Here is an 18,674-nt window from a genome sequence, read left to right as displayed (position 1 = left end):
AAGATGAGTCATCTTGTTGTAGTTTTAAACTAGACGTCAATTTAAAATTAAGGGTGTCAATGGGTACCCAATTGCCCGATAACTTGATGCATCCCAAACCATCCATTTGTACTTCCTATATCTCTATTTCAACTACAAATAAAGATCATATTCAAACTTTTTAATTTTTCTAGACAAAGAGTTGACTTGAATATATATACACCTTAGTTTTAGAATTGGAATGTAGAATGTGTGGTGTGAGTCTAAGCAAGGGATTGAGGATCCACCCATAGTTTCAAAATTGGATTATAGAATGTGTTGTGTGGACGAAGTTGGTGCCCTTAACCAAATTAAAGGGATCCATACAAGTGTTGCCAATGTAAACATTAGGTAGGGCACTACAACTAAGCATTGAAGAGCTGTTTGTATTTAGAAATGTGGATATAAAATAAAAGCACCCAATTATTAGTAAATCTTCCCATGTTTTTAGAGTTCTGTTACCCCAAAAAAGCCACCAAATGACCTATAAAACCCCACCCCCTTTACTAATTTTTTAAAAAATTGAGAAAGAAAGATGGCCAAGAAGATTGTTGCAGTGTTTGTAATGTGCATTGTCCTCCTTGCTACGATACAGCCACGAGTGACGGAGGCTCAGGAGGAATTTAAAACTTGTTTCAATACTTGCAACGATGAATGTAAGACTGAGGGAAAAGGAAACTCCTTATGTGAAGTCAAGTGCGATAATGAATGCGAGGCTAAAGAGATAGCCGGTAAGAAACACCTTATCTTTTAAGGCTAATGATAAATTGACACACTAAAACATACGTGGTGATGACATGGCAAATGCACAGAACCATTGATCTTTTCCTTGTGTATCTCAAAGAAAAAGATCTATGACTCTGTGCACTTTCCACGTCAACCCCGTACAAACCGTGTATGTTTTAGCATGTCAATTTATCACGGCTCCAATTTTAAAACACGGAAATTCAATTAAACTCAAATGTTGATGGAGTTGAGTCAAATATACGTATGCTATATAGTAAATACATCCGTAAAACTCGAAAACTCAACTTGACTCAAATGTTGGTTTGGCATTTTTTTTAATGGGTTTTTGAGGGCTAAGAAAATAATTTCAACCCACGATTAAAAAAAATCTAATCCAATTGTTTGAATTTAATCAATCAAACTGATTTATATACATATATATATATAGGTCCACAAAAATTGGTGAGTAATGTTTATTTAATGGTGATTTTCTTTAATCTTTAAATATTTGTTTTATTTGTGCAGCTAAGCTGAATGCCTAACCTCTATGATGAGCAAGAAAGCGCCTCCAAAGGATGCACTTCTGAAATTTTAAGAAAAAATGTAATAAATTGTAAGCAGTATCTAATTGGTCACTTCCCTTTTTTTTCTTTCTTTTTTTTTTTTTTCAAAAAATATTCATTTTCTTCCATTGTTGTTGATGGTGCAACAGTGTAACATTTTTTTATTTAATTTAACTTATATTTCTCCTAACTATTATTAATAATTCAGTACACAAATCTTTTATGTTCATGCCATCCCACACGATGCTCGTTTGTTTTTTCATAATTTCCCATGGCACACCAGAAGAATTTTTTGGCACACAAAAAAAGTCTATCAGGGATTTCAGAGAAGCTTAGATTAAGCAATCACAGAACATTGAGCATATTGGGATTTAATTAATATGTTATTGGCCCATGATGAAAAAGATCAACTAATCGAATTTTTTAAATCTTCAATGATAAAAAAGATCATGATAAGACCAAGAGCCTATAGCACTTGTCCTCGATTGAGAGCGTGACATGCCATCAAGAAAACATCATTTCGTTTAAATTTAGGAGTTCGGTGGCCGTCCATTTTCAAATGTTTGATCATATCCAACAAATATTTTTTATTTAAATTAAATCTAGGTCATGAATCCAAGAGGATTGATTTTTTAATGTGACACCTAAAAACAAAATACACATATAAATATTTATTTTTTATACATGATCGACACAGTAATATTTCATTATTACAAGAACCCTAATGAGTTTATATAGAGAACACAGAATCTTAAGAAAATCTAATATGATCAGATCAGATCCATCCTTATTCTAATCATTATATATACTTATCCCAATCCACATAGTTAATGATTGAGTGTATCACATTACACCTTATTATAATGCATCACGATTGATACATTAACCAGTTCAACAAGTGTATTCACAATGACACAAATCGCCTTCGCATTTTGCCCTCCCTTTGTAATATCGGACACTACAAGCATAGTTGCATAATTTGTCACAAACAAGATAAGCGTGGCAAACCGCTGCTTCCACCATGGGCACCTTTGTAATTTCAACTGCACAATCAAATTTATGATAAAAACAATAACATAAATAAAGATTCATTTGTTATGAGAAGTTAAATCTATTTTCAATGTTAAAATCATAGTTTTAGAGCTAGAAAACTCGGCTCAACTCAACTCCAATGTCCATCGAATTGAATCAAATTGGTGATTCACAAGTTGACTCAGACGAGTCAAATAATAATAAATTACATTTATTTCTTAATATTCTAAACAGATAATAGTAACAATTGAGTTTTATTCTTCCCAAAAAGGCTAAATATAACTGCATAACTCAGTCAAGTTTCTTACCCTGACTCAGTGCATCTTTTGGTAGACTGAGTTGAGGATTGACTTTTTCAATAATTTTCCAAGTTGACTGAGTTCTAGAACTTGAAAACTTGTGAGTCAACTCGAATAAGTCAAATAAAAATAATAAATTTATAAATATTTAAGATATATATTTTTTATATTAAGATAAATAAATAAATATTTATCTATCGTTCTCTACACAATACACAATATTAACTGACGAGGTCGAGTTTCTGACTCAATGATTTGTCAAGTTTATTCCATTGAGTTTTCCGAATAAGTTACCTCAAAATCCAATTGAATTGAGTCGACTCAATGAGTTATAAAACTATTAGTAAAACTAAGTATGAGTTAAGATGTAAGGAAGTTAGAAATAAGAAAAGACCTGAGGCAAAGACCAAGAGAAGGAGGAGGAAGTAAAAGCTTGGGGAGAGCTTTGCCATCTTCACAAATGTTGAAGGTTTCTTCTAAGAGTTTAATTTCAATTCTCACTCTTATGGATGAAGCCAAGTGTGGGTTTTCCTCTTGGAATTTATAGTGTGTGTTAATTGGTTTTTGGTGTGCATCACAACATTTATGATTACAGATTGGTATGGGATTTGTTTCGTGAGGTTTTAAGTGGCTAAAAAGTTGTTCTTAAATAGGTAATAAACTTCCTCTAATGGATTCTCTCATTTATGAACCCATGGGCATGAAATAAGAAGAGTCCACAAATGAGCTGGACTCAATCTTGAATTGGATTGTTTGATGTGGAGGAAGAAGAGCCCAACACGGATCGAGTGATTGTGGGTTGTAAATATATCAGCCACTTCACGAAAACGATTTTCAATATCACTCCGAACCACTTTTTCACGAATGAAGTGGCAGTCAATCTCTATATGTTTAGTATGAAAAGAATGAATCCAAATCCTTCCCACAACTCAAAACATGCCACATTATCAAAAATTATGTTAAATCTTGATTACATTGGCATGGTGTCTTCTTCGTATATATATTTTGCAACATAAGGTGTAAAGTGACATATTTTGATTGGAGATTAAATGCATCGGACTATGTACCATATGAAAATGATAAATTGTAACTCCAACAAAAACGTGCCACATAGGTACTGTTCCTAGTCTATAAGAACGGGACACCTTATTACATCCTCCCAATACAAGATAAATTAGGGTCAAGGCTAAAGATATGGCCAATATAGTCACAAATAAACCAATGATCGGGATTTATTTCAAAATCGATCTTGAAAAATCGTTGAGGGGTTTTCTTTCCTCATTATCATCTCTTTTTCCCCTCAAGTAGGATACTTTGACACACAAACTCCTCCCTTAAGAGTAAGTGTCAATCATAATCAAAGCACAATTGAACCTTAAGTTTGTCCTTCATCTAGGTGAGAGATGAAATGAGAAACCTTGTGAGAACAAACTTCTATTACAACAAATAAACAAGTCAAATTGTTAGAACTACATCTACTTGGCTCCTATCTTGTTATGTTTTAAAGGGTAGGAAATTTTCATTTTTTTTTACCCAATCCGTTAAAGATGCCCGATTTTGGAAAGAAAAATAGAGAGTTTTTATTATGATTACAAGTTGAAGAGGACATTTAGGTACTCTTAAATTAGTCTAGTGGAGAAGACATAGATCAAGGGGGGTATGTTATTAATTGTAGGCAGGGATCATCTCAATATTCACCAAAATAGTAAGGTGTATGTCTAAATTACCCTTAAATAAAAATACGTAGGGTTAGTGGGGTACAATTAACAGCTCTATATCTAATAACGGTCAAATAGTTTTGTATGTTTTGTTGAATTTGGGAATTTGAGCTCTTTAAAAGCTGGATAGTTTGCTTGAGAAAATGGGAACCAATAAGCCTACCCCACCAGATTTTCTGTCTCTAATTTACTTTATTTAATATTTAATTATATATTAAAACAACAACCTATCAAAAAAGAGAAGAAGAAGATTAAAGTTAAAGAAGATCCTGTCTTAGCCCCACTGCCCCCACCTCAGCCAAAGAAGAAAATTCCTGATAACCTCCTTATATTTTAAAAGATTTTCTTGAAAGCCCCTTAATTTTATTTTATAAGATTCTTCTTCCTATCAGTGTTTCTTTTACATTACGTTGCTCGAAAATTCACGAGCAATTAACACGATGATGACGATAATGATGATATAGATGAAATCTTTCCGTGGAAGGTTTTATTGTAATTTTGATGACAATCAAGTGATTGACGTAAAAACACTTCTCATCTTGCGTACAATTAATCAGTCAAACAGATTTTGTTCAATTATTTTGCCATTTCTAGACTCTAGAGTCAAGTCTTCTGTTATTAAATCTACAATTAAAATTAAATGCAACCAATTGATTGGACCAACAAATTTCAGAATATCATATATTTTTATACCATGTTTTCTCCTTAAAAAGGGTATTTTTGTCTCTTACAATATTTTATTCAACAAATTAGGAGATTTGAGTATTTTAGAAATACATCCCTATTCTTAATTTTGTGATATTAGGCTTACCCCCTTGATCGTAAGGCAAAATTGTCTTTTCTTGATGATTTAACAGTAAAAATTTAATTTTTATCCAAATTTTAATTTAATAATTCAAGTATTTGAAGAGTATTTTGAAAAAAAATTAAAACTTCACAAGTAAATCATCATGAAAACGGAACATTGACTTACGGTCAAGGGGGTGAGTTTAATCTTACATTTTGCTAGGGGATAAGCCAAATATCACAAATTTAATAGGGGTATTTTTAAAAATACACAAAAGACAATCATGTATATTCGAAAATAATATTAAATAATAATAATAAATAAATAAATAAAATTGATTCACGTAGACTTTCAAGAGTGATTGATAGAGCAAGGGACAAGTAGATGTCAAGTGATCAAATCCGGTCGGTAACTTTCCGTATCATTGGGGAAAGTTACCTTCATCATTTTTTTACTCCTTAAACAAATAGTAAATATAATATTTAAATATTTAAATAAAAAAAATATATTCAGATCCTATTTAAAATAGATAACTACTATTGCCACATCAAATTCTACAATACCACACCAATTCCTATATAAAGACTTGCACAGAGTTGGTGTGGCCTTAGTAAAGTAAGGTCCACATTGTTAGATCTCAGGAGACTCATTGTTTTCTAGGAAAAAAAAAAAAGTGGTTTGTTGTCTGGGGACCAAGACTCCATTGATGAATGTTTACACTACTACAGTACTCACAAAAATGTTCCAATCAGGCTGATTTGGTGTTTAAGAAAAACAATAGTGGGCCCAATCACAATGGGTCTAGTGGACCCAAGGAGAATGCCATGTGACACTTTGTGTTGCTGTCGACTGTCGAGGTCTAAATCGTTGTAATAGCGAAAAGCCCATATAAGAGTTTTAATCTCTCATGCTAAAAGAAAAAAAAAGGTGATTTTGGATGTAACCCTAAACATTTTGATGAATATTTGAGATACTACTGTACTTTTAATATGATTATAAACCCATTTACGTAAGTTTATTAAGAGGGCGAATAAAAATGCCTTAAAAGCTCTCATCTTCAATCTCAAGTTAAACCCTTTTCTCTCCAAAACTTCATAGTTCCAAATACTTAAACATATTTAAGAGGACAAAGTGGATTAGACTTGGGTTGGACTTTGGAGAAGATCCATATATATTTTTTTTATGGTGAATCAAATCTAGATCCAACTCAATCATATTTATTAAGATCATGTGCGAACTATTGTGGTTTAAGGAGTATGATAGTACTGATCAACAAGGAGGTACTACAAATCAAGCCACACTTTTATGCTGATTGAGCTAGGTATTTTCGTAATTTCACTATTATTATGTAAAATCCTAGTTACGTTTTTTGAGTAATTATATTTCTCGTTTTTTTATGAAAGGGCGTAATATGTAATTGTAAGTTTTCTCTTCATAACGGAATCAATGTGATCTGTGTACATCTTCAAGATTGTGGATGTACCTCAATCTTGAGGGAATCACGTAAAATTTTGTGTTTTTATGCATGATTTGTGTTTTGTTTCAATTGTTTCTCTTTTTCTTAACACGAACCATTTTGTTTTTACTAAAATGAGATCCAATCCAAGCTAACCCATGTAGGACAAAATGTTGGCCAAATAGTTGGCACCTGAACAACTCCCATATATATACCCAAAAATTCTCCTTCAGGGTGCTCCCTTTGATCCCCCACATGGAAAAGAGGTCGAGAGGAAAATGTCCCTTTTGATATTATTTTACCTCTTAAAGTCCAAATACAAGAAGAATACTAGACATCTCAAAATATAAATAAATAATAAATAAATAATATTTTGAGAAACTTAAAAATTAAAATTTTGAAATATAATATCAAATGGATCTAGGGAGGAATTTGTACCCAACCCAAATCAAAGTCAGGTCAAGGGACATTAAGCTATATCTAACTCGATTCTCACATTGCTGACGTGAATGTACATACAGAATCATAGATACTTTTCATTGAGATACGAGTGAAAAGCATCTATGGCTACGTGTGCACCTCCACATCAGTAATGTGAGAATTATTGTTAAATTTAATGTTACCCCAGCACTACTCTATCATATATTTACAAGAACCAAAGGGCGGAAAATACATAACTCTAAAATCTAAATCACGCCAAAAAAAAGGCCAATGTCATGTCCATCAAAATCGTCAAAAATAGCCGTTACCGTCAATTATCCAACTTTTATTGTCGTGTTTGAATACTGAAAAGTATTCCTGTGCTTCTTCGTTGCATAAAACCTCATGCTTTTCCACGTCGTTGATGTGATTATTTTGATGGGTCCCACAAACGACCATCAAATATCCAATCATAAGGTACGAATCTTTTATGTTTGTTGGAATATTTTTTTGAGTGTAAAATGAAATTGAAACTGCAACCTCGTGATCGCAACACTGAAACGATTTGATTGCGATCTAACTGATCCCATAGGTGTAGGGGCCACGGAAGCTGGATTTCAAACCTCTCGGTAAATGGGCCACGTAAACGTTTTTTTGGTTTTTTTTTCGTTTTGTTTGTTGTTAATAGTTCAATCAATGGTACATCGTACTATATATATGTCCTATAGTCGTACTTAAATTATAATATTTTTCCTTTTTTTATCTTCCTCCAAGTGTTTGATTGGTTGGATTAGCGTTTCTTATTGGAATGTTTCACAAGGTCAAAAGGTCAATAATTGAACTAAATTATTGATTTGAATATTATTACTTTTTATTAATTTTGTTAATAAAATTATGCAAAATTTAGGTGGATGAATTGGGTTGAATCTATCGTTAATCTCATGATTATAATTAGCAGATTAATTTAGTGTGTGTTTGATCACATTTCTGAAGTCTGAATGGATCATCTTTAAAATTCAAACTTCAGAAATTTTAGCTCTATTTATTTCATTGCAAATTTTAGACTTCAAAATCAACGTTCAAAAGTTTTGAACTGATAATGGGGGATGTTAGATGAAACGTCTGAAGTCTTATTTCTTGTTTCCAGACTTTAGACTTTAAAAGTGTTACCTGTAAACTAGATTAAAAGAATTGCAATAATATTGTTTTGTTACATATATTATAACATTAACCAATAGATATTATTCCCTACTTGTTTTTGATAATGTAGAAAATTCGTTTTCTTGACCTTCGTCCAAAATATCTTTTGTTGAAATGAAAGTAATAATAATGGTACATTTAGAACATTTTGGTAAAAACTTCATCACCTCTTTCATACGAATGTTAATGATTAATGTTGAATTATTACAGTAAGCATGCCTTGTTGATAGCTTTTATAACCTTTGTGCAATGGTGTACTTTCGGACGTGATTATCGACAAAATTGAAGGAAAAAAAAAATCCAATCAATAAAAATTATACTGCCACACCAACTTTTGCTAATGCTACCCCAATTCATATGTAAATCACCAAAAACAAAATAACACACATCTTAGGAGTGGCATTAGCAAAAGTTGGTGTGGCAGTGGAACCTTTCTTTAGTCAATCCACAATTCAAAATCTTTAGGATATGGCTTTGATGATTTGACAATGGTCAGTGGCATCATTTCAATATGGGATTGCAAGCAATACTCAAAGTAGCTCTTTAATCTAATCTATTCGACAAGAAGTTCTCAATTTAGGTCAAATGTTCAATCTCACTATATGAATTCTTGACTCGGAGTTAGTAAACGAGAAGATATTTGAGGATCCCATTGAAAGAGCTAATAAAAAAGATATTGTGATATGGAACAATAAAGTGACAATGTCATATATATGCATAACTAATGATGTAATTCTCAAAAATGTGACGATCACTATTATTGAAAATGTATGAACGATGCAAAGATAGCACTAGCAATGAAAAGGACAAGAATTTTTCAAAATAGATGAAGAGTAAACTAATTTAAAAGAAAAGTCTCATAGTGATTTTGTTTGTTTGTTTTTTTATTTTTGAGTTGTGTTGGAGTAACATTGTGGGAGACATTATACGGGATATTTCAGACGTGAAAGTGTGTAGTAACCATAGATGTTTTTTGTCGAGAAACGAGTGAGATCTCAATGAAAAAAAACTATGACTCCTACATACTTCCACGTTGGAAATGTCCCCCCCACAATGTTACTCTAACTATATCCTTTTTTTTTTTTTTTTTTTTTAACGAGGATTTACCTAAAAAATGAGTATGACTTAGGCATTGAAGCTTATTTGGCAAGTATAATATGTTGTTCCAAAAAAAAAAAGTGGTTAGGTCCATAAAAAATCCTCCTTACTTATTCTTTTCTACTATTTAATGGGTTTTACTTATTTTATAAAAAAAAAATTATTTCTTTATAATAAATAATTGTTAAACCCTTTCCTTACTAATTTAATAAGGTTTTGCCCTACTAAGAGTCGTTTTACTTAAATGAATTATCAAATCAGAAATCCAACACACAGCCCTTTACATCTCCGAAGTGTCTGATCATGTTTTTAGATGTCAAGAGGTGAGCCCAAGACTCTTATTAAGGGTGAAATCCTGGAGAGTTAAAAAAATAGATTACCCTCATTGTCAAATCATAGTAAAAAAAAAAACAGTTAAATTCTCGATAGTAAAAAGCGGAGAAGCTGTTGGGGTCGGCACAGGCACGTAGAACAGTGACCGCGGGAAGATGGAGACATGTTTTCAGGTGTAAAGAAAGGGTAATTAATGTATCCACCTCAGGAAAATCTTCTCCTTAGAATCTCAACTTTTGAATATTTCTCGAGATTCCCGATTGAAAATCTTCAAGGACCATCAAATCACTAGATTTATGGAAAGTTTGCTCCTGAGGCGGACAGAAACGCAGCGCATACTAATAACTGAGAAACACCCTCCTAACTCTCAGGAAGTACTCGTTTCTCACTTTTACGGTTTTACCCTCTTTAGAGTGAAATTACAATTTCATACAGTTTTTTTATTTTTTTATAACCCTTATTACACTTAAAATCTAGTAAAGGTGACGATAAAGGTCCAGTGAGGGCAATTGCCTAATATTAACTAAATAGGACGTTTTTAATAAACTCAAAACTTGAGGGAGTGAGGGGACGGGACGGGAATTAAAATATATCAAATTCTTAAGAGGAGAATATAAATTTTTTTAATATTTGTGTAGGGCAAGTGCCCCCACTATAAATCTGCCCCTAACTTCAATCAATTCAATGATATTTGGTCAAAAACTATTATTTTTTTAATTTTTCCCCAAATTCATTATTCCAAAGATTTCGAGAGCGAAGGAGATATATTTTTGAGGTTGACTACAGTGAAAATTTATTTTTACCTTATGCTTTGTTGGAAGTCGTCTTACCCTGCCAATAACATTCATTTTCATAATAGGCAATGGATAGAACCATCTCTATTTCACATGAACACATCCCACCTCGGTACAATGGTGTTAGAATGGGCACCATCGTGTCAAAACTTGTGGTGGGGAGATCTATGAAGGATCAAAGTCATTGAGGTCATGGAAGAGAGAAAGCTCCATTACCAGTCTCACGTATAATGGCTAGATGATAAGGATGTGTCTCCAAGATAAGGGAAGATTGCTGAAAGAGCATGATAAGTTGAAGCTAGCTCTATTGGATGGCTCTTCAATTTTTGTTGTCTTTATGTCTCATCTCCATTTAAATTACATTTGAAATGATCATTGACTTGTTTTAGGGGAAAAGTAATAATTATCTTACCCTAAAAATACTCCACCTAGTACACCTATTAGTTTGATAATTAACATCGAACTAAAACCTAATCCAATAAGTTGAGGGTTTTTTAGATCACATTCCTCGAGATGAGTTAAGTCTTTGATCAAGTTTGACAATTCTTGATCAGTCGACTCTTTTTCTTCGATGGTTGCTCATTCGATCGTATACCTCGATTCTTGTTTACATGGTCGATTCCTTGTCTTTGAAGACTTGAAAGGAGAAGGTTGGGGTCCCGGTGTGTTGCCTGTCAAAAGTCATCCGAAAATTAAGTAATAAATCTAGATGAAAGATAAACATGTGTACGTTTGAATAAGAATGAGGAAGATGATGACTAATGAGTTGCAGAGGGAATTCAGATTTAAGCCTTTCTTCCTTTAAATTCTCCCCCTTCCCTCCCTTCTCCCACTTTAAGTGGGGGTTTTATAGTTTCAAGCCTAAGATAGGTATCACCGCATGGCTCATGTAAGTGTTTTGTCGAGTAGGTCATGAGCAGGCTACAATAATTGATTGTGTTCTCAGGTCTTACACCATGCCTCCTTGATAGTAGTACTTGAATTTGATTTAAAGTGTTTCAGTGCATTAATTATTGAGTTGATCAGATCTTACTATTTGAGGGGGTTGGTGAGTCAAAGAAACATCGTTATCAACATTGCTTCGATACGTACTCGTGGATTCTACATTAAATGCAAGTATTTGACACATGATCATGCCTCATTTGTGTCTTATTGTATCGAGTTAACCGACCTTTACTTTGGCATGCTCCTTTCCGCTCGATTCGATTTTTCGAATGATTTGACTTCTTAATCGACTATGCAATTTCCTGAATCGAAGTGTCTAAGGTTAAGGTCAGACCTAAAGAGCTGGGGAGGACATGTGTCCTTATCTCACGGCATGACGAAAATAGGCTCCACACAACCCCTAACATTAAGAGTCGTGCTGGAGTGACCTCAATCCACATTTATTGACGTAGACATGCACACAAAAACATAGATGCTTTTCACTTGAATCTCGTTGAAAGCATCTATGGTTCAATACACACCTCCACGTCAACAATGCGTGAATTGAAGTCACTCTAACGTTATTCTAATCTTAAAAATAAAACAAGAACAACATTTTTCTTAAAAGAAATTTGATGATTTTTTTTTCTTGTGTGGTGGTGGTGGTGGTGGGGGAAAAAGTTGAAAATAAGGGCCTTCGGGCATCATCACGAGGGCCATGGGTTAACGAGTCCAACTTTGAAGTGGGCAAACATCTTCAAAATTTTGAAGCAACCCTCCTTGTTACAAGATAAGTGGGTCTTGAATTTATTTCACGCCCCTACATTTTCACCAAATTTGGAATAACTCCTAAAAATGCCACATGTAATCCAATGAAGAGGGTTCCTTCAAAATTTTGAAACGAATATCCACTTCAAAGTTTTTTCCATGGTTTAATTAAGTGGATTTGTAATATTGGACTATGCTATAACCTTCATATTCATTGACCTTCTTAAATGATTGATTTGTGAGATCTTTCCATCTATAGTCAAAACAGAGTGGGCAACGAGTTTGGACGGTCTTGATTGACTGATCAGACAAGAACTGTGATGATAAAAATATACGACTTACCCTTGGAGTTAGAGCTTAGTCTTAAAGGACGAGGGTACTTTGGTCACAGAAATTATTGTGAGAGAGACATCACTAGCTGTAAAGCTCACTTTATGACGGAAATACCCCTCACTCGTTTCTGTGCCAAGCAAGTTGTTAGTAATAATTAATAAACAATTATTACACTTTTATGAATGAATTGCCCATCAGAAATAATGACACTTATTTCATTTACAAAAAAAGACCAAACATCATACATGTAAGTACCCAATCAGAATTAGACAAGTGGCAATTGATTTGACGTTTGAAACTAAACCAACCAGCCAAAATCCCCCAAAAAAGGAAAAGTCAAACATACTGAATCCTCCAATTGTCTTTTCTGAATTTCCCAATTTATCCTTTTTTTTTTTTCTTTTAATTTGAGTTGATGGGATCTAAACCCTTTAAAACTGACTTCCCAATGATACCTGCCGTAACTGTGAGGTATAGTGTTTGCTTTATTCAACCCCATAGCCATGAAGTGATATATAATCAATCAAAATTAACTTTTTCAGTGAGAAATTATAAGTAGCAATAGAGCATCAGATCATCAATCATAACTTCCATTTCTTTCTTTTTTGTATCACTTTGGTAATTAGTACTCATCATCACATCAGTACTCCTCTCTTTATGATAATTCAAGCAAAAATAATAATAATTCTTCAAAGAATTTGTTTTTTTTTTCACAACAACAAAACAATGATCCCAAAAAAGAATAAAATATTCCACAAATACCCACTTGGCGAATTCGAATCCGGTGAGTCCATCCCACAAAGAATTTTAGATATTTCGACTATAGAGGCTCGAACAAATTGGAGTTTCGCTTCGTGGGAAATCAAATAAGGTAATGGGTTAGCAGTTAAAGTGCACGACGATGGTCTTTGTATCAATTATGACCGTAGTAAGCAGCTTTAAGTACGAATTGGAGATGAAAATATCGCAAATTGGTGGTGTGATGTTAGTTATCGTCAAAATTTATAAATCTGTACCTGTTGAAATCATGTAATAGGCATGGAGATTATTAAACCAAAGGTGTAGATACATCAAAGAGATGGGAATTCAAAAGTACAGTTTGAAGCAATTAAAGACAAAAATGGAAAAATAACAAAAGAACTTACCTTTTTATAGGTTTGTGGGGGATGGAATGTCTTCATCACCCATTGAGGCCCAAAGGTTTTCTTCACAAACAATCTCTGCCTGCAAGAGGGGGACCATAAAAAGGATAAGAATAGGGACAAGTAAGGAATGTGTTCGGGACAACTTTTAAAAACAGAGAAAATGTGATTTTACAGACATCACTTTCAGATAACATGCCAAGCACAAATTCTAGTTGAGATATCAGATGTTGTGGGAAAAAAAATGGATTCAAATAACCTGATTTTTCCTAAATTATCAAACTAGACCCAAATGGGTACCTTGTTATGGGTTCATCATTGCAAGATCGAGAGCTACCCAATTTAGAAATTATGATAAAGTTGAATAGAGTAATCACCTTGTTTGGCAGAGAACATAATACAGATCGAAATTCTTCCAAAAGGTTTGATAATTGCAAGAATTCCTGATTATAGCCCATAAGAACCACATCAATTAGTAGAGAAAAACAATTAACTGATTTTCATTTGAATTTTTTTCTTATTTTTGAAATTTACCTTATGGAAACAATTACAAGAATTGGTGGTTTTAATGCATTGAAGTTTGTCAGGATTTGTAAAACTGAAGTTCTCTTAAACCCAACGCCACCGTTTCTCTCCTTGAGCAACTTAGTGCCTAACTGAAATCCAATACAGAAAATACTCTTAGAAATGAAGAATAAATAAGATTGCTATAGGAATACTAGAGGGATTAAGTTTGGGTCTTTATATAGACTTTCCCTTACCCTTTAAAAGAAATTAAGGTCGGTGTATCCATATGAGTGAGGCAATAGTTCTTCCACTTCAATCCGAGAATTAGAACAACTCATGCTTCTTTTAATTCGGCTACGGTTAATAGATTCAACTTCTGCTAAAAAAATGCTATAAACTGGTCTATGATCTGAGAACTTAGACTCGCCACGAACATAAGATAATTGATGGAGGCCTCTTCCGTACCATAATATACGATCACACCTTCACGTAAACAAATAGCTAATTAGTTCCACATGCTATCGTTAAAATCTATATTGGGAATCAAAATACCAAATAATCAATTTTTTTATATATTTTTTGTGTGTGTGGTGTTTTACCATGCAGGGGTCCGTCTCTTTTCTTTAGGGTGCATTTCATCTCCAGCGTATCGATCTGAATTATTTGAATATTTGTACGTTGGAGGAAAATATATCTTCCCTTCGTTCCATCCCTCAAAGACACGACCGAACTTCTGTTCTATCCTGAGCTGCTAAAAACAGCCAAGCGTTCAGATTATCAAGCCTTCATAATAGGAACAGAAGAGGAATAAGAGTCCATGTGGAATCTCGAATATTCTTAAATAGCTGATGATGCATAGATATCTTACCTGGTCATTTTCCAGCAACGCCCTCCAGTCATGCATCTCTACTAGTGCCTTTGCAGAACGATAAGAGAGGGAAATTCGGTAATTCAAATCTCCAAGCCATACAATTCGACTTGGCCAAGAGGAAACAAATTTGGATTATCAGAGCCACAAATAGAGAAATTTCCCTCATTTTAACCAATCCCCATTTAAAGAAAAAAAAAAGAAGACAAACAAGGGTCTTACTCATGCTCAAGTATTGTTGTGGGAGACTTTTCGTCGCCCAATTCATTAACCCGTGGAAACCTCGTCTTCCTTAGTATCTCCATAACATCAGAGTTTCTTCTTAGCTCATCTCCTTCCTTCTGACCCGAAGTTAAATGACTACATATGAAGCAAAAGCTTGTTTGGTGCAAAGACATACTGATTGAGATTGAACCCTGAAAAACCCAAAGTAAAATATTGCATCTTTTGTTAAGTAGTACAAAATTTGTTCTCAAGATTTGAGAAAATCCCAAAAAACCAAAATTTTACAATTTTTTAAAAAATAAAATAAAATCATCGAAACAATGTACCTTGTTTCCAAGATATCCCATCAATCCTCGGCCGACACAAGAGACTTTCATGTTCCGAACATCGTCCTTGAGATCGCTCCTTACCCACACCGTGAGAAATATTCCGACCATTTGCTTACTAGCTTTCAAGCAATACCTTGAGTGCCCCGAAGGTCTCTCCCTATCCTCCACAGGAGCAGAACCACCATAAGACATTGGTGAGAAGAAATTACTAGGTGAATCCGTGGTCACATTCTCGTCGTCGGACGAACCACCCCATCTGAAATTAGGGTCATAATCACTTGGCCTGTGACCAAAAATAGCCCGATCACAAACACTAAATCGCCGATCAAGTCTTGGTTGTGGAATTGACATGTCATTATCCATTCTCATACTGCGACTTAAGGATTGGAACGAACGACGGTGAAAGAAAGATGAAGCCTTTTGCCTCGTTGATCCCTCAAAATCTGCATCCAATTCTACAACCGGATCGGGAATGGGGGAAGGCGTGTGACAACTGCCGCTTGTACTTGTGCCTGGGAGGCTGTTTAGAGTCCTTCGAATTAGAGCCAACCATTTCCTCGCAGGGCCATTGTCTTCTGCTCCCAAAACATTTCCGGCATTTAAAGGAACGATTTCCTGAAACCTGGAACAGAAACGGATCATATTGGATTCAGTCAGCCACTAAAGCTTAGCAGAATTAGAGAATAAGAAGAAGAAATTTAAAATTTATTAGGAGGGGAACACATACCCAAGAACATAAATATCAGCAGGAGGCGAAGTGTGGAGCCAATCTTCAAGACTCAAATAACTTGGTGGTGATTTTCCACCTACATTCCATGTAGCCACAAAGATTCTACACTCGCATCAAAGAAGAAAAAAAAAAACATAAAATTAATCTCCCATGAAATTAATCAAATAAGATCAAAGAAACTCAATAGGAGAAATACAAAACATACCTATAATTCTGCACATCTATGACTTGAGCAGCGTCAAGATCGATCTTTCCTCGTCGGACTCGATCAGAATTCCTCTTATCCAATCTATCTGTGCACCCAAATGGGAAAAAGAGATTTTAAAATTAAAAAAAAAAATCAAAAGAGGGGTCCAAAGCTACAATGGTGGCGTAATCTTGATAGTGAACCTGTTTTGTTTTTCTTCATTGTATACGTCTCCCTCTCTGAGAAGCTGTGCCTAGATTCTCCATCACCACCTGAAAAAGAAAATACATAAAGTTGTAAAAGCTATGGTGGATCACTGGTAATGTATCAAATCTAACATCTTCAATAGAAAAGCATAAAAAAATTTGAACTTTGATTAAGACAAAGAAGAAAAGAAGTTGCAAAAAACCCCCATCAAATCCAGAAATTATTATTGCAGAAGAAAACAAGTGATGCAGAAGAAGAACTTACAGCAAAGAATCAAATTAATAATGAAAACCCATTTCCCCCCAAAATCCATTGTTTCTATAAAAAGACAATGTAGAAACAAAGAAGAAAACCCAAATCTCAGAAAAACAAACCAAAAAAAGAAAAGAAAAGAAACCCACTTCCATAAACAACATCATCTGCATGAAAGTCCTCTGTTTTGCTCTTGATATTGAACAATTTCCTAACCAGGTTCTTGGACCATGAAAGCTTCTTGCATAGAAGACAGAGAGAGTCAGTGATCTCAAAAACAAATAAAAAATAAGAACCAAAAAAAATTAGAAACAAATGAGATTAGTTTTCAAAACCTTGGATTTCTTTGGGTTCCCATCTCTCATTGTTTCAGTATTTCTTCATACAGCTCTCCAGCTTGTCTGGATTTCTCTTAAAAATGGTGTCAATGAAGAAAAAACAACAGAAGGAAGATCCCAACAATTCAAACAAAAGAACCCAAAGAAGGGATTTTTTTCCTCCCAAATTACGGGGTTTTCTCAAATAAGACAAGGTGGTGATCAAAAAGAAGAAACTCAATTTCTCTGATCCTCAGATTCTGATAAACAGAGCTCAAAAGAGATAGAAATAATAAATGGGTACTTTTACTAATCCTCTATTTTCAGAGTTTACGACAAAATCAACAAGTAACAACAAACTAATTAAAGAGGAAATAAAAAAAAAAGTCAACTTCTCCGCGTTGGATTTTTCAGACTAAATAAGATTCAAAGAAACCCAATTCAAAACTCTAACAAAAATGGGTTCTTTGAAATTTCTTTTTCTTCTCTTCCTCTTCTATATATTGTACCAGAGAACTAAAGAGAAGAAAACTCTGAAATTCAAACCTGAAAGGAACAGAGAAAGAAAGAAAGATAGACAAGACTCTAACGTTTGGAAGTGAGAAGTTTAGATTCTGAATGTAGAACAAGACAATGTAGCAGACAAAGAAAAAGAGAGAGACAGTGAGAGAGAGAGAGAGTTTTCTCTCCTCAAAACCTCGTTCTTAGGTACAGCAAAGTATCATAGAATTTGAAGAGAATAAAGTGAAGGAGAGGTCCGTCTGGAGGCTTTTAACCCCAAAATCTAAAGACCAAACCAACATGGGGCACTGGTTTGCTCTGTTTTTCTCACAAACTCACACACCCATTATACATAATAAAAATAAAAAAACTGCCCGGGCAGCTGCCCGTCTGCCCTCTGGTCAGCAAAGTTACGGTCATCCAATACCCTACAATCTGTACCCTCTTCTTTGGTCTTCTATGAGCGAAGAAAAAGCAGTTAAAGAATCAAAAAAGATAAAGGGAATGTATCTTGCATAGTTTGTTTTCTCTCTTTCTTAAGTTCTTCTTTTCTTTTTCTTTTATTTATTTATTTATTTTTCCTAAAATACATTAAGGGTATTTGGTGATGTTTGAATATTTGTCTTGGGAAAGGGTTTTAGATTTTTTTTCAATGTGGGTTTTGGGGTGTTTCTTATATTTTAAAATAAAATTTGGGTTTCTTAGATTTTGAAGATTTCCTCAAAGCCCTCATTGTTACTTTTTGTGGAACAATGTGTTTGATTATAACTTTACACCCCAAGAGTTGAGATTGCATGGATATAAGGAATTGTTTAACAACTTTAAGGTATATTTGGCTCAATCTAGACTATTGTATAGGCAACTAGGGTAGTTGTCCAAACTTTCAAGTGTATTGTAATGGTAATGTGGATATTGTGCTTGAGAAATGCCCTCATTGGGG

At 34.0% G+C, this 18,674-nt stretch overlaps 1 protein-coding gene and 2 long non-coding RNA genes across 6 annotated transcripts; 1 reads left to right on the top strand and 2 right to left on the bottom strand.

The window, feature by feature from the left end:
- The first annotated feature begins 412 nt into the window (after positions 1–412).
- Positions 413–1,534, top strand: LOC147383158 (uncharacterized). The gene is made up of 2 exons (XR_015173842.1): positions 413–749; positions 1,270–1,534. It is a non-coding gene; the product is annotated as an uncharacterized LOC147383158 (long non-coding RNA).
- Positions 1,535–1,963: 429 nt separating this feature from the next.
- On the bottom strand, positions 1,964–3,282 carry LOC147383157 (uncharacterized). Its single transcript, XR_015173759.1, has 2 exons — positions 3,033–3,282; positions 1,964–2,350 (listed from the first exon to the last, which is right to left on the bottom strand). It is a non-coding gene; the product is annotated as an uncharacterized LOC147383157 (long non-coding RNA).
- A 9,745-nt stretch (positions 3,283–13,027) lies between these two features.
- On the bottom strand, positions 13,028–18,177 carry LOC147383156 (type IV inositol polyphosphate 5-phosphatase 7-like). 4 transcript variants are annotated; one of them, XM_086427536.1, is made up of 14 exons: positions 17,252–18,177; positions 17,066–17,156; positions 16,661–16,729; positions 16,476–16,563; positions 16,268–16,372; positions 15,538–16,162; positions 15,209–15,402; positions 14,987–15,095; positions 14,718–14,869; positions 14,373–14,601; positions 14,146–14,267; positions 13,989–14,054; positions 13,615–13,693; positions 13,028–13,485 (listed from the first exon to the last, which is right to left on the bottom strand). In XM_086427536.1, the coding sequence occupies exons 1-10, from the start codon at positions 17,279–17,281 to the stop codon at positions 14,376–14,378; spliced, it is 1,689 nt and encodes a 562-aa protein (XP_086283662.1). In that variant the 5' UTR covers positions 17,282–18,177; the 3' UTR covers positions 13,028–13,485; positions 13,615–13,693; positions 13,989–14,054; positions 14,146–14,267; positions 14,373–14,375. The 4 variants fall into 4 exon arrangements, with proteins under 4 accessions (XP_086283662.1, XP_086283663.1, XP_086283665.1 ...); XM_086427537.1 differs by having other exon boundaries at positions 13,029–13,485; positions 14,718–14,866; positions 17,252–18,172; XM_086427539.1 differs by having other exon boundaries at positions 13,029–13,485; positions 14,718–14,866; positions 17,066–17,153; positions 17,252–18,171.
- Between the last annotated feature and the right edge of the window lie 497 nt (positions 18,178–18,674).

This window comes from Akebia trifoliata, chromosome 16 (genome assembly GCF_017979445.1).
Source record: "Akebia trifoliata isolate Shusen 1 chromosome 16, ASM1797944v1, whole genome shotgun sequence".
In the NCBI taxonomy this organism is placed as follows: domain Eukaryota; kingdom Viridiplantae; phylum Streptophyta; class Magnoliopsida; order Ranunculales; family Lardizabalaceae; genus Akebia; species Akebia trifoliata.
This window is presented reverse-complemented; position numbering and strand designations above follow the sequence as displayed.